At 39.1% G+C, this 15,806-nt stretch overlaps 1 protein-coding gene across 1 annotated transcript; it reads left to right on the plus strand.

Moving 5' to 3' along the window:
* Nucleotides 1–321: 321 nt before the first annotated feature.
* LOC140740090 (calreticulin-like) lies at nucleotides 322–15,627 on the plus strand. The gene is made up of 9 exons (XM_073068967.1): nucleotides 322–539; nucleotides 5,414–5,515; nucleotides 8,095–8,298; nucleotides 9,026–9,120; nucleotides 10,471–10,680; nucleotides 10,767–10,880; nucleotides 12,476–12,619; nucleotides 13,401–13,493; nucleotides 14,328–15,627. Exons 1-9 carry the CDS (start codon nucleotides 452–454, stop codon nucleotides 14,517–14,519), a joined length of 1,242 nt encoding a protein of 413 aa, XP_072925068.1. The 5' UTR covers nucleotides 322–451; the 3' UTR covers nucleotides 14,520–15,627.
* Nucleotides 15,628–15,806: the final 179 nt, after the last annotated feature.

Below are 15,806 nucleotides of genomic sequence, written 5' to 3' on the forward strand. Positions count from 1 at the left end.
CTGTCATGATTGGCAAACCGCACGGCCAATCAATTACGGCCACCCCGGGAAGAGCCGGGTCTACCGGTCTTCTCGACGTCTGAACATGTGGTCGTTGCCCATTGGCCAGAGCCGGTCGCCATGACGTTTCTTCCAGCCAATAACCTGCAGCCATCTGGGCAGCAGCGCAACCAAGCGTGCTGGGAAAGGGGGCGTTTGAATGACAAGAACAGAAGCCAACCGAGGGCGGGAAAATCTCCCGCAGTGTGACTTTTGGCCACTCAAGGCGGCAGAAGCAGAAGGCGGGATTTAGGCGGAGGTTTGACTGACGTGAGTAGTATAAAAACCTTCGCAGGCGCCTCTTCTTTCCTGGTGGTTTCAATTGTGTCAGGTGTGATACGGTTGATGCCTTCCCCGAACCAGTAACTCACAGAAAAAACGCGTCCTTTCTGAAGCAAAATCAGCAAGAAAGATGAAGACCAGGTTGTTGTTGTGTTTGCTGCTGGCCGTGGCCGCCGCGGACCCCAAGGTTTATTTTCAGGAGGAGTTTTCTGACGGAGGTGAGTTGTGAGGGTTGCCAGGCTGCCCTCACCTCGAACTCGGCCCTTCGCATCAGGGCCAGGTTTACCTTAAAACAGGATTGTTACACGGGTTTTGACAAATACAGAGTGTGGCCTGTGATTCAGCAGTTCTGGATCCCGCCAGTTGAAGTTTTCTCTTTGGGGTTGAGATGGGGGAAGGGGTGGACATCATGAAACTGAAATGAACGGGGGGAGGGGTAGTCAGAATAATTGTAGCTTTATCAAAATGTAGCTTAACTTCATTTTTAAATACTTGTGTTAAGCAGAACTTCAATTATCAAAGCTGCAATTGAGCTTATTAAATTTAGTGAATTTGAAAGACTTGGGCACATTGCCCCCTTCCCTCTATTTCTTTCAATGTTTATAGTTGCATTGTTTTTAATTTTTTAAATGTTTGTATCAAAATTCAGATTCTGTGAAGTGAGGATTTTAATTCCATCTTTTTAACAAACCTCTAGGCCAATACAGGCAAGTAGTCCAGGAGATAGTGAATCTACTCTATTAACGACTATCTCCTGGACCACTTGCTTGTGTTGGCCTAGAGGTTTGCCAGAAATACTGCAAAGTGGGAGTTTTATCTTGATGGATTTTGTATGAAATAGACTCTAAAGTAAGTTTTTATGTTGTAAAGGGTTTGGAAAGAGCTCTAGGCTTCAGAGTGGACTTGAAGATCCATAAGAACTCATTGTGTACTTCAATTAAGAAAAAATTAGATAAAAGGAAAATCTAATATTACATGATCTGGCTTGGTTTGAAGAGATTTGGTCACCCTTTGTGTGACCATAGTGTGCAGGATTTGTCTTGGTTTCTCAGAAATCATCTAAATTTTTTTACCACCATCTAATAACCTGCAAACAGCCGATTGGCTACATGCAACCTTACTCAACCTCTCTGCTGGGCAAAAAAGTCTTGGGAAATACAAGATGGCTGTTCCTTGTAGAGAGCAAAGTGGGACCTGCTCAGAAGCAAGAGTAGAATACTATGTCTAAATTATTTGATTTCTGATTTCCTGTTTCTTCTAGTTGTTGTAATGCCCATTGGCTCTGGGGATAGTGGAACATTCCACTTCCTTGTGTTGATCAAAGTATGTATTTGATGGAAGAGAGCAGCATGGGATCAGGCCCCTCAGTCCATGGTTTTGGAGAATGTGCTGTACCTATGTTGATAGTGGAGGCTTGGCTGAACTAATTTGTTTGAACTATAATTTTTGTATATCCTATGATCTTTCCCCAAGGCATTCCTAGGAATGGTGGCATTGGTATGGATGACTAGAGACATTTTGAAGGGGAAAGAAGTGAATTTAGTATTATTCCATGTTGTTTCCTTGTATAGTATGAGGGCATTCAACCCATCACCTTCATGCCAGCCTTGGACTTGCCACTTAACCACTGATTTTGGGGAGTTTCAGAAGTTAAGGTTGAATTCCAAAATTAAGTGTCATGGGTGTGATTTATAATTGGACTTGAGGTAATGCAGGTAGCGGTGACTTGAGAGTGGGGGATTACTTAGATTTTATCAATGGTTTGGTAAGTTTTCTGAATATTATTTGGTTTTGGAGCAAACAATCTCCAGTCACTCTGAAATTGGTTGGAGTGTGAATGGTACGTATAGTGTTAGGTGGGTAAAGATTTTTCTGGAGGAGGAAAATAAATGGATTTTTGAAGTGAATCTGGATCTTCTGAAGTCAAAGCATTTGGTGGCATTCACTATGATACAGGCTGATGAACACCCCTGTTTTCTTTCTCAACTTGTATTTTCTCATTCAAAGTTAACCAAATCGTTAGGCTTTGGTGATTGTTGTGGTTGAGACATATCTTCTGAAACCATCAAGAACAAGTGTTGCCTTCTATCTTGATGTGTTGGGCTGAGAGTGGCTTCTGTGGTAAGATCACATGGTGTTGTAGACTTGAGTTAGGCTGATTAAATGTTGAAACTTGAACCAGTTGCAGATAATTTCTGGTGAAATGTCTCTTGCAGATAGGCATGTTGATTTCTTTTGAATGACTTGGTGATTTTTTTTAAAGCAAAAAGGATGAACTAACTTTTGCAAGATGAGCATGTTTCATCCAGTTGGCAATGTAGTGGTATCAACTCATGAATTAATGATTCTGTACTGAAGTGTCAGCGACTAGTCTTTTTATTGGTGATGTAAGCTTCTTCACAGCTTTGACTTCTTACAGTATTAAAGCAAACCCGACCTGTGCTGAGAACAAAACCTTTAGAAATATACTGCGGTTGGGGACCATCTGGAGAAGTAGTACCGGTAGTTAAAACTTGCCACATCACTAAGTTCAGTGGTAGCTAATCAGTGTCATTATATGAAGTCAATTTGCCCTGGGCAATTAAGGCTCGGAATAAGAGCATGGAATAGGAGTCGGCTTTGGCCCTTCCAATTTGCATTGTTCATCAGATTATGGTTGGTCTTCAACCTGTGCTCCATTTTCCTTAGCTATTCCCCATAACCCTTTTTGAAAATCTTTACACCTTTTGGTTAAGTTTTCTTTTAGGGCGACATCCCTTGCTCTGAGACATTAACATTGATTCTATACTTTGCTGGAAATATCTGGCATCTGTCCTATTAAGCTTAAGCATTATGCATATTTTGGTGAGATTTGTTCATGAAAGAATATGGCCTAGTCTAAACAATCTTCTCTCAGATGGCAAACCTGCCAGATCTGCTGAATCTTTTTTGCACTGAGAATGTTAGAAAAAAAAATTTCATGCACATTCAGGTTTAATTTTTGCAAAGAATCTAATTGTATTTGGATATTTTTATTGCTGTATCGAAGTATGTAATAAACATGATTTGCCTCATTAGTATTTACATTTCCAGTGGTATAGAGGGACACGAGGTCTGTATGAATGTTAATATGGAGCAATACAGACCTATCAGTTAGTCCTGACGAAGGGTCTCGGCCCGAAACGTCGACAGTGCTTCTCCCTATAGATGCTGCCTGGCCTGCTGTGTTCCACCAGCATTTTGTGTGTTGTTTGAATTTCCAGCATCTGCAGATTTCCTCATATTAGACCTATCAGCTGTTTTTTTAAAAACAAAATCCTACCTCTGACATACCCCCCATAGTTAAATCACTTTAAAAAATTATCCCTCTCCTGTTGGCTGTTTCTGCCCTGGGAGTAAGTGTCTGGCTGTCCACTCTACGTCTCTTGTCAACTTGTACATCTCATTCAAGTCACCTCTTATCCTTCACTAAAACAAAAGCCTTAGCTCACTCAATCTATCCTCATAAAACATGCCCTCTAATCCAGGCAGAATCCTGGTAAATCTCTTGCACCTTCTCTAAAGCTTTCATGTCCTTCCTATGAGGAAAACTAAACACAATATTACAAATGTGGTCTAACCAAAGTCTCATAGAGCTTCAATATTACCTTGTGGCTCTTGCACTCAATCCCCTGACTATTGAAGGCTAGCACCATTTGCCTTTTTAACCACCCCCAACTGTAACAGATGTCAACATCTTCCAACTTGTCCCTGATTTTTCAGAAATTACTCATCTGTGTGGATCCAAGTAGATGATAATGTATTTTGCTACATTATATCCAGCTGCCACATTCCCACTTGTTCATTTAGCACATCTGTACCTTGAAGGCTCTTGCATCCTCCTCCACAACTGCAATCCCACCAGATGTATTATCAACGGACATTTTGTTTTGTCCTTTGAGCCACTCTGTGAATAGCCAGGGCCCAGCTACTGATTCATGCCTGCCCTACTGCGGTCGTTTATGAACCTCAAATATATTTGTTCGCAGTCTGAATAACCACAAGAACTCCAACAGTTTGAAGAGCATACTGTTAGAGTATTTTGATGGGTCATGATGCATTTGGTGGCAACATAAATTGACATTTGGTTTGAGGGCCTGATGATGGGTTTCAACTCAATATCATTGTAGCTCTTTTTGCCTCCACATATGCATTTGATCAGCAGAGTTGTTTGTATTCTGTTTTTAAACCTCCTGTAGATTAGTCAGATATGGTACTAATGAGCAGAGTTGGGAAGAATTTGTGTTTAATAGATGTACTATTTTTTGAAATAGACTGTATTAGGCCCTAGGTAAAATAACAGTACAAGGACAATAAAAGTGCTGTAAAACCAGGCCAGGTAGTATCTATAGTGAGAGCAGCAGCTACTATTTTGAATTCAAAAATCAGATGACAGATGCTGAAAATGTGAAACAAAAATGGAAAATGCCAAAAAACTCAGCAGGCTTAACAAAAGCTTAGCACCTGGAATGAGACCATCTTGCTGAATTTTTGAGCATTGTTATTTTAATTTTTCAAACTAGTGTTTTTTAGCTGAGCTGGCCAGGTGTGACTGATTTTTGACTAGTTATCCATATAGGTTGAGTTAAATCTGGAGGACGAATGAGATGTTGCACTAAGTGTTGGAAGTGCAATTTCAGCACTATTACTTCCTGACCTCAGTATGTCCAGTATTTTTCCTGTACTTCTGCAATTTTTTCTTTGATTATAAATGCAGCTTACTGCATTTATTCCCTGGATTATGAATGACCAGACTTGGAAATCTGATCTTGCATAAATTCCATATGTATTTACAGCATTCTCAAGCTAATGATTCATTTTAGTCATTATGAATTAAACATGGTATAGAAGTATTCTATGTATTTAACAAACATTTTTGATATTTATGTGATCCTGTATCTCCAGCTATTAGGCATGACTTTATAATGGAAAATCTTATTGAGATGTCACCTAGAGGCCTGGCTAATTTCCACTGGAAGTGGTTTAAGTGTTATCAATTCACCAGTGTCGAGCTTTTGTTCAAAGTTTTTGTTTCTGTTTTGTTTCATTGTGCAATAATGTTCCTTTGCAATAGATGCCTGGATGCAGAGATGGGTTGAATCAAAGCACAAATCTGATTATGGAAAGTTCAAGCTGACTGCTGGCAAGTTCTTTGGTGATGCAGAGAAAGATAAAGGTGGGTGAATTTTTCACTTGGTTGAAACTAGTTGTGTTCATTCATTGTCTTTGGGCCTCTTGTATATTATAATTGCTGCCCTGTGATTTGTTTGGTATTACCATTAATCCCAGTGAGGATAATCTAGGGCTGTTATTGGATGTTTTTGGATCTGGGGCTCATTGGATTTAAGTTCGTTTGTTTTGAAGAATGCATAATATTTCCCATCTGGAGTACATTTCAAGGTAGTATCCAAAGCGTCAAGGTGTGCCTTGTTTGAACTTGCTACTTTTCAACCTTGGTGTTGCTACCTTGTGCATTATGTTCATAGATAGTTTTACAAGTGTGCTGGTGCAAAAAAGCATTTCCCTTTACTGAATCTCCAAATGAAATTTCCTTTCATGTGACCAGGCAACTGTAACTTGTTCTCGCAGTTTACCTCAAACCTTTTTTGTTCACTTTCGTCCACTTTTGTCTTTGTTTCGAAGTTCAACGTACATTTATTATGTGTATACCATATACTATCTTGAGATTTGTCTTGCAGGCAGCCTTAAAACAGCCCATTTAAAGAAAAGCCAGTCGAAAAAAGAACAAATAGTGCAAACAATTAAAAGTAACCAAATACACCCAGAATTAAAGTTTGCTAAAATGAGTCCGTAGCCATACAGCCACTTCATCACTGCAACTAATCCAGGAGTCTGGTAATTTCGGGCCACAGCCTCGTTTCAGCACAAAGACGAGTAAATCTCACAGAAGCAGCAAGCTGGACGTCAGCTCGTCTGTTGCCTCCATCCCTGACCTTTTCGACACTTTATGCTCATCGCTCTTACTCAGGCTCATCATGCCTGACCTTTTCAATCTGGCCCTAAACTTCATTCAGCCCAAGTTCCCTTTGTCCTGCCCACTGCCTCGATTCAGCCTATTCTTGCTGCACTTTCAGGACTCCAGTTCACACTACAAATGTCAGGTCATGCAGGCAGTTAAAAAGCATAACTCAAAATACCCCTTTAATAAGTCACTTTATCAGAAAAGAGAAGTAATCGTTGTCCAGAAAGTGATTAATAGTTGATTTGTTTGCTGCCAGTAAGATATTGCTGTGTTTCTCGAGCGCCATCTTAAACCAAAGCTGGCTCTGTTGTTGGCAATTAGAATCAGTTTGGGCCTTCACCTACTAGCTTCTAGCTTTGGAGTTGCTTTGTGTAATGGATGCAAAGGTTCCTATTAACTGAAAATTGTTGCAGTTCATTAAGAATTGTTTACAGGTTCAGACATGGCTTGGCTCAATGTGAGGTGCTGATCAGAGCACCACTGTTCTTGACACCCCCTGGGGATTGTGCAAGACTAATATCCATTAGTGTTTTGAGGTGTGTTTCTGGGACCTGTTTCTTCTGCTGAAGGAGTAACGTGGGTTGGTTAGGTACTTGCACACTCTTGCTGTTGGCTTTATGCTCCCCTTGCAAAGATTCCAAATCTCATACTTTTCTAATGTTCTCCCCTGTATAGAGCAGTCTTTTCTAAAGGTGGTGCTGAGAGTTTTTCTGTTAAGTTTGTTTAATTGTTTTTGCTGCGAGGATCTTGTGGATTGTGATAGGAATTTGTGTTCTGCAATGGGACTGAAGGACATGGTCTTATGGATGTTCAGTGGGGTCTATTCTTGGATGCTTAATAAAGGAATTTGTGGCTTGGAGCAGGTCTTGATGTGATAGGAAAGTGTCGCATGTGAATAAGCTTGTGTGATCTCAGATCTGGAGTCCAAATGAAGGTTGAATAGTTTCTTGTCCTGATCGTCTAAGGATCAGTGACTTGTGTGATCCCTTCTCCTTTGGTAATTGACTTGGAAAACTCAAGGTCAAAAACAAATGGATATAATTGCCATTAGCCAGAATACCTTGGTGCACTTGGGGAAATCTTGTTATGAAATGTTATAAAATTCAAGATTTAACTATATACAACCATGAGATTTGCTTGCTCACAGGTAGCCACAAAGCAAGAAACCCAAAAGAACCCAATTAAAGAAAAAATAAAAATAAAATACCAACACTAGATGTGCAGAGATGGGGGAGGTTGGGAAGAATCTCAAATCATGCTAACAATTGAAGTGAGCAACAACATTCCAAACCAAAATTGAGTCCTCAAATCTGAACCCTGGGAGCAGCCTGGAACAGTCTTCAAGGCCTCAATGCCACTGAGAGAGGAGTGAACATTATGGAAAACGTGCAACATTGGCTCTCGTCCCAGAAGTTAAAATGATTCTAATTGGAATTATCTCTAGTGAATTGATACATGGACAGTAAAAATTATAAATATAGTAATTATAAAATCAAAATGACTGGAAATTATTGAATACTGGTACGAAGCAGTTACGTGTTAGCTAAAGTAGTTCTGTGGACTTTATAATAAACAAACACTTGAACTTTTAGTTTGGATAGCAACAAACACTCCCTAATACATTTCTTGGTGTTTGTGCTTGATGCTAAAAGTGTGTGGCATAGATGGGTAAAGCTGGTATCACCTTGGATCAACACTAAATAACAAGTATTCCTAACGCTTTCAGATTTCTGGCTCATTTGTGCTTGTATCTCTAAATGTCTCATTTCTAGGACTTCAGACGAGTGAAGATGCCAGATTCTATGCACTGTCTGCAAGATTTGACCCCTTCAGCAATGAAGGGAAGACCCTTGTTATCCAATTTACAGTTAAGCATGAGCAGACCATTGACTGCGGAGGTGGCTACATGAAGATCTTCCCATCAGATCTAGACCAATCTGATATGCATGGCGACTCGAACTACAATATTATGTTTGGTAAGTGATTCTTTAACATTTTCCTTAGCGGTCAAAGTACTATGGAAGCCATCATGAGGCAGCGACCTCCCTTATTCACAGGCACTTTTAAAACTGGGAAGTCAAAGTTCTAACGTGACATTGTTCCATTATACGTGATGCTGGAAATGCTTAGCAACAGACTAAATAGCATTTATAGAAAGCTGGCTTTCTAGCTGATAATTTTTCATCAGCTTTGAAAAAACTTAACTTAAAATATTGTTTCTTTCCATAGGTGTAATGTGACCCAATATTTAAAGTCATTAGTATCGGAAATGTTTTGCTGATGATCTGTTTACAGCCCATCTGTTTATAATTATGATCTAAAAGTAGACACCCAGAAAGTGTGTGCATTTTGGAAGAAATCCTTCTCTGAGCACCCACTACCAAATTTGGTAAGGGTGGGAAGAGTTCAAATCCTCCCAGTAAATGGAATTCTTACTAATAAGATTGAAAATGATTACTTGACTATTTATATTTAATGCCTCTGGTTATATTTTTCACTTGTACTGAATGCAATGTAGATCAAATTTGAACATTTTTGTGCTCCTGAAAGCGAAGAAAATTGAACTGTGTAGACCATTAAATAAATTTCTTGGCTTTCCTAGTTAGCAAGATCCTAGCTTTGCTGTGAAGTGGTTGAACAGTGAGTCAATCTTGTGCCTTTAAAAATGGCAGAGTGGGGTAATTGTTAACTGTTAAATTCTAGGCCCTGATATCTGTGGTCCAGGAACCAAGAAAGTCCATGTCATTTTCAATTATAAAGGAAAGAACCATTTGATATCAAAGGATATTCGCTGCAAGGTGAGTTAATTGTTCTGTTCTAAGTGATAAAAATTAATTGTGGGTTAATGTTGAGCAATAGAATTCATCAGATTTGACAAAATTAAGTCAGATTCAATATCATGTTACTATATCAATAATAAGGATGGAATGCTGCGGCTTTATAGGTACTGGTGAGGTCTTGCTTAGAGTATTGAACATTTTTGGGATCCTTGTTTGAGAGGATTTGCTGACATTGAAGAAGGTTCAGAGGAAGTTCATGAGAATGATTCCAGGAATAAGTGGATTATCGTATGAGGAATGTTTGATGGCTCTGAGCCATACTGGTTGGAATTTGGAAGAATTGGGAGGGGGGGGCGGGGGAAGGGAATATCATTGAAAGGCCTAGATAGAGTGGATGTGGAGAGGATGTTTCCTGTAGTGAGGGATGGTAGGGTTAAGGGGCATAGCCTCAGAATAAAGGGGTGTCAATTTAGAATAGATGAGGAATTTCTTTAGCCAGAGGGTAGTGAATCTGTGGAATTTGTTGCCAAAGGTGACTTGAAGGCCAGGTTACTGGGTGAATGGGTTGAAAGGAAAATGGGTCAGTCATAATGAAGTGGAGCAGAATTGATGTGCTGAATGGCCTGGTTCTGCTTCCATCTCACGGTCTAATACTAAACAGATTCCCAGCCCCATGTTCTGGTCTGCTTTTTCTTTTTTTTCAGGGATTGGTTAGTAGAACTGTGGTCTGGTTTTGATTTTTTTAATATTAGTGAATTCAAATTGATCTCATGTATCAGTTGATTTGAAATATCTGGTGTAAGCAGATCTGGTGTAAAATCAAATTCTTCACATACAAAATGCTGGAGGAACTCAGCAGGTTAGGCAACATCTGTGGAGAGGAATAAACAGTCAACATTTTGGGTTGAGACCCTTCATCAGAACTAGAAAGGAAGGGGCAGAAGCCAGGTGGGGGGGGGGGGGGGAGGAAGAGGGAAAGGAGTTCAAGCACTCCTTGAAGGAGTTCAAGGGAAAGGTTGACTGGGAGGGATGATGAAGAGGTTTTTTTTTTAAAAAAAACGGCTGCAGGAGGCATCTGGAAGTGGATCATGGAAGAAAGGGAAGGAGGAGGGGATCTAGAGGGAGGTGATATTCAGGTGAGGAGAAAAGGAGTGAGGGAAACCAGAATAAGGAATGGAAAAAGATGGGAGGGGGAAGGGAAAAATTATCAGAAATTGTTTGTTCACTATCTTATTGATTGTACCAATCAATACATAGATGGTTTTTCATAATGACCAGATGAAGACAGTCTAGTGATAGCAACATTGTATTGAGGTGCATTTGGTACTTGTGTTCAAGGCCATCTGATGTATCTTTCCTCTTTCCTAGGATGATGAATTTACACATCTCTATACCCTCATCATTCGCCCTGACAATACTTATGAAGTGAAAATTGACAACCAGAAAGCTGAATCGGGTAGCTTGGAAGAAGATTGGGATTTTCTCCCACCAAAGAAGATTAAAGATCCAGAGGCCAAGAAACCAGAGGACTGGGATGAGCGTGCTAAGATTGATGATCCTGAAGATGTAAAACCTGAGGTAACTGGGGCTGTTATGGAAATGGGATAAGGTTGCATATTTAGGTGGTGATTTCCATGCTACTCTTCTTTTTTCTTTCCCACAAGGACTGGGATAAACCAGAGCATATTCCTGACCCTGATGCCAAGAAACCTGAGGATTGGGATGATGAGATGGATGGGGAATGGGAGCCCCCTATGATTCAGAACCCTGATTACAAGGTAACTGCTGAATTTGCTATTTTGTCACATCTGCTCACCTATTCTGCATTGACAATGAGGTGTACTGCATGGCTGACCTCTGCAAAAATATTAGTCCTCCTGTATGCATCTTTCAGAACATCCAAAGCAATAACCACCTATAAGTTTATGGAAATGTACCATACATAACATGGTTCTGTTCCAGAAGTAAATGAGCAAATCTAGTTCATGGGATGTGTTGCCAGCACATAGGAGAAATGTCTGCCCTTCAGAGTTATGAAGGAGAATCATTTGTGATACCTGAGATGAGAAATTAAACTGTCCCATTGATCAACTCCTGGTGTACTTGGATGCGCTGAACCCGACTTTTGTGCTTGAGCTGATGGAATGGGGAAAAGCCTACAACTGACACTACATCTACATTTTTAAATTTCCTTTCAGGAATTGAGTGTAATTTTTGAAATGTTTGACAGATGGGGGATATCTGAAGAAAGAAATTGAGTTAACATTTCAGTCACAGACCCTATGTCATTAAGGAGAAAGAAAACAAGCTGGTTTTTAATTTGCAGATAAAGCTATTTAAGCTCATTACTGGCAACATGGGCCTTTCCCTATCAGATATTTGATAATTCTGTTATCCCTCCATCCTCCACAGCTTGGAACTAATTCTCGTTCCCAGTCCTGATTAAATGTTTTGAAACTGAAATGCTAGTTGTTTCTTCCCACAGTTGCTGCCAGATCTGCTGAACATTTTTTTTGACAATACCATTCTAGATTCCCAGTGTCCTGATGTCATGGTTTAGTGTTTTGAGCTGCAGGTTTAATTTAATTGTTGAAAGGTATTTTTACAAAGGAGACATATTTGTAAAATATAATGAATAGGTAGTGGTAATTAGAAATTTGAAGGAACTGCTGCAGTCAGTTAAACTCCACCCAATTTCTCATCCTTGGACAATTGAATTCATGTTGTATATGTAGCTTAGATGAGTATGTGGTACTTGGTGACCTTCCAAATTGTCTAAAGCAAAATAATGCTAAGGTAGCCTACTTTAAGATTGCTTTGAGCTCCTTCCAATTCATTTCAGTTACCTGTAGACCTTGCTTGATCTGATCAGCAAACATGTGTACAGCAATTGTTGCAATGCTGACAGCTGCCTGTTTAAAAAAAATAAATAAAAATTTGTGAAGTACTGAATTAAGTATAAAAAAAACCCCCAAAAAACTGGTTTGGAATAGGCATTGACCTTATTGTGGCATTTTTTTGTCAAAATTGTAGCACTTGATCTTCCCAGATTTAACATTTTAATGAATTTATTGACCTGGTTAAATTGGATATCTCAACTGGCTCAGCAATATAAATTTCATGCTTTCTAGTTGTATTGGCTCAGTGGCAGATCACCATCCGTCTATCACGAGTTAGTTCACATCTAACTTCACATGGATTTATTTGTTTCCTCCTTTCATTTAAACATTTAGAAACATACTAAATATCCATCTTCTAGAACAATTAGTTCTGAAAATTGGAACGGGATTAACAATGTAACTTGAATGCTACATAACTTGAATTAACAATTGTTTGTCAGTGTGGTTTACTATTTTTTTCCCCCCTTTGTCAGGGTGAATGGAAACCAGCACAGATTGATAATCCAGATTACAAAGGAAAATGGATTCATCCTGAAATTGATAATCCAGAATATACACCAGACTCCAACCTTTACAGCTACAAGGATATTGGTGTGATTGGCCTAGACTTGTGGCAGGTTAGTATCAAACTTGTGCATGATGGTTTGTAGAACCTCTGGTGCAACATGTTTTATGATTTGGTGTTTTTAATTGTTTTGATTTGAGGGCAGGAAAGCCATGTTAGAAATGCAGCTGTAGTGTTTTCACATTTGTTTTGAAGTGAATTTTGGACGAAGATGTGGAAATTTCCATTCTTGGTTTTCCTGCCTTTGAAGCTTGAAAGTTTCATTCTAAAACATTAATATTATACTTGGACTGCAGTGTTTTGCAACAGGACTGTTAATATGCATATTGTAGGGAATTGTTGAATTATCAGTCTATTTCAACAAAACTTTGTAAAATGTGTTAATTCCTGGATATTCAGTGGTTGTGGGGGAGGGGGGTAGTTTGCACATTTGGACTTGAGCATGAATTAGTTTCCCCCTTCCAAATTTGCATTCATTCAAGGACTGATGTTGAAATGAGTTATTCGGAGTAGTAATTGAACTCTGTTGGTGGAAGCTGTTTAATGGAGCACTTAAAACTTGCATTACACATTTCTAAATGTGCCATTAGGGTAAGGTCTAGATGCACATAGCTGAAGGTAAGGTACAGGTCTTGTGTGTAATGACTTGTGCAATGACAACTTCATTTGCAACAGCTTCACAGGCATATAACATATAAGCAGCAGGAAAGTCAATGCTGTAAGCACTGTTGTATTTCCACCTTGCTATACTTTGCAATTCATCGGGCAGTTTATTTCTAGAATTGGTCTTGATTTTTGTTCAACATGGTGATAATCACACTATTATTTTTCAGGTTAAATCTGGAACAATATTTGATAACTTCCTGATCACAGATGATGAAAAGCATGCAGAAAAAGTTGGAAAGGAAACCTGGGGAGCCACCAAAGTAAGAAGTAACTTATTTTCCTTCCTAAAGAAATGAATGATAGGTTTCCTTGAAGTGGCAGTGTTTGGAGCAGTGTGAAACATGTGATCTGAAATGGTTCTAGCAGAGTACAGTTGACTTTTCGCATTTTCCATGTTGGGACTTCTGTCCTGATTGAGTGGTCTGAGAGGAAGAAGCATTCCCCTCCCCGTTTCAAGGTTTGGAATTGAATAAACTAATCAAAGCCTTGTATCTTGATTCTTGGGGAAATGGTAGTGCTGAGCTTGCTGTGAATTACATTAAGTCTTGTTTGTCCATTTGTATGGGTGGTAAGTTGTGTCCAAAGGCATTGGAAAGCTTGTTAACACTCAATTATTCCAGTTCAGTAGACTGCATACATTGTCCACATATGGCTGTATTTGCCAAAGGGCTGATGGCATTTGTAAAAAAAAAATAAAATAAAAAAAAAAATTAGGGCAAGATTTTGATACCCCTTGTCTGATATGTACCTCTAAGGAATTTTGACGCCATACGTTTTAGTTTGGTTGTAGTGTGTAAGGAGTTTCTATGTTCTCCCTGAGCTCTCGTCTGGAAGCTCAGATTTCCTTGCACCTTCCAAAGGTGTATGGGTTTATGTGTGAATTGGTCATATGGGTGTAATTGGGTAGCATAAACCCATTGGGCCAGAAGGGCCTGTCAATGTTGTATCTCAAAGTTCTGTTAGTGAGAAACCATCCAGTAGTTTAAAATAAACTATTCAGATAAAATTCCTTAGTGAATAGACTACTCTTTGATGATGCTCATTTAACAGCTATTTCTCTAAGGCTTGAGCTAAAGCTACTTTTATTATTTTAGGACCCAGAAAAGAAAATGAAGGAGCAACAGGATGAGGAGGAAAGGAAGAAGCGAGAGGAAGAAGAGAAGAAGGAAAAAGAGGATGATGAGGGTGATGATGAAGATGATGATGAGGAGGATGAAGATAAAGAAGAAAAAGAGGAAGATGAAGAGGAGGAGGAAACAGAAGCCACTCCTAAAGATGAGTTATAAAGATTGTAATATAATGTTGGGAGAATAAATGGCAGCAGGGCAATGTACAGAAGAACCTTCACACAAAGCATTTGGGACCCCTTATTGGAATGTGCTCTTTTTTGTTTACAAAAAGTTAGATGAATGTGGCTTAGGTTCTTTTAGTTTGGGCTAAGAAGAAAGGGACAGTGAATTCCTGTTCAAATATGCATCCACAGAAGGGACTACTGATCTAGATATTGAGTACTAAATTACTATCCTATGGTATTGCCTTCATAATGTGGGTTGGGGAAAACAAAGTGAATCTAATCTGAAAGTGGAGCTGGAGATTGTCTTGCACATTGGCAACACCAACCTGTTTGCAGTTGAAGTAGCCACATTCAGCCTGGAAATCACTCATTGATGCAGGCTTTCATCAATATCCTTCTCTGCTGTTCTAACCGAGGATTCTTCGCTTCAGTTTTCCTTTGAGTCAGCTCCTCATTAATGCAAAATTGATGCCAGTCCTTAAATATTAAAGTATCTACAGTTATTCAGGCTTGGTTGGGTCTCCCTTGCTGTTGGGTTAACTTGTTTCAATGTATCTTGTACACTGAAGTATATTTAAGCCTGTCTGAATATTGCAGTTGATGCCTGTTTTCAGGGAGCACTGGTTTAGATTAATTCAACCACTTGTTTCTCAAACAATTAAATCTGGTGATGGGATTTCACATAAAATGGGAACAACTGAATTGAATTTGAACATTTTCACTTCCATTGGGGGTTTCCCATTAACAGGCTTCAACTGTAAGTGTAATTGTACAACTGTCTTCACTCACTTGAAGAACTGGGTCTCACAGGATTGCACAAGTTATACACAAGGGTGTTCTTGGCTCTTTTCCAAATCCAGGGTCTACTTTGTATTTTGCATTCTTTATATAGGGGTTTCAAAAAGAGGGGAAAATCTTTATTTCCAAAATTTCAAAACAAATCTTAATTTCTGTACAGACCAAGATGGAAGTTGTCATTTTAATCTGTTATTTAAATGTTGTAAATTGGTTGTTTAATCATGACCATGTTTTTGGAAACTTCGTTCTGTGTGCAATACACATTTGATCACATTTCTACAATAAATACCAAATGGAAGTGATGAAGTGTGTGGATTATTTATTTATTGTCTCTGGTCTGATGGTTGTAATTGCTGCATATAATCCCTTTGACTTTTGTGGTTTAAGAATCTAGATTAACAACTTGTCCATAGTGCTGCATTGCATTTCTTTTGAAAATGTTAATCTTTAAAACTCACTCTTTTCTGTGGGTGGATATGAA

This window comes from Hemitrygon akajei, chromosome 16, assembly GCF_048418815.1.
Source record: "Hemitrygon akajei chromosome 16, sHemAka1.3, whole genome shotgun sequence".
NCBI classification, from domain to species: Eukaryota; Metazoa; Chordata; class Chondrichthyes; order Myliobatiformes; family Dasyatidae; genus Hemitrygon; species Hemitrygon akajei.

Coding starts and splice junctions, on each gene's coding strand:
- LOC140740090 (XM_073068967.1), top strand. CDS start 452: ATGAAGACCAGGTTGTTGTTGTGTTTGCTGCTGGCCGTGGCCGCCGCG. Junction 8,299..9,025: donor GAACTACAATATTATGTTTG/GTAAGTGATTCT, acceptor GTTAAATTCTAG/GCCCTGATATCTGTGGTCCA. Junction 13,494..14,327: donor AAACCTGGGGAGCCACCAAA/GTAAGAAGTAAC, acceptor TTATTATTTTAG/GACCCAGAAAAGAAAATGAA.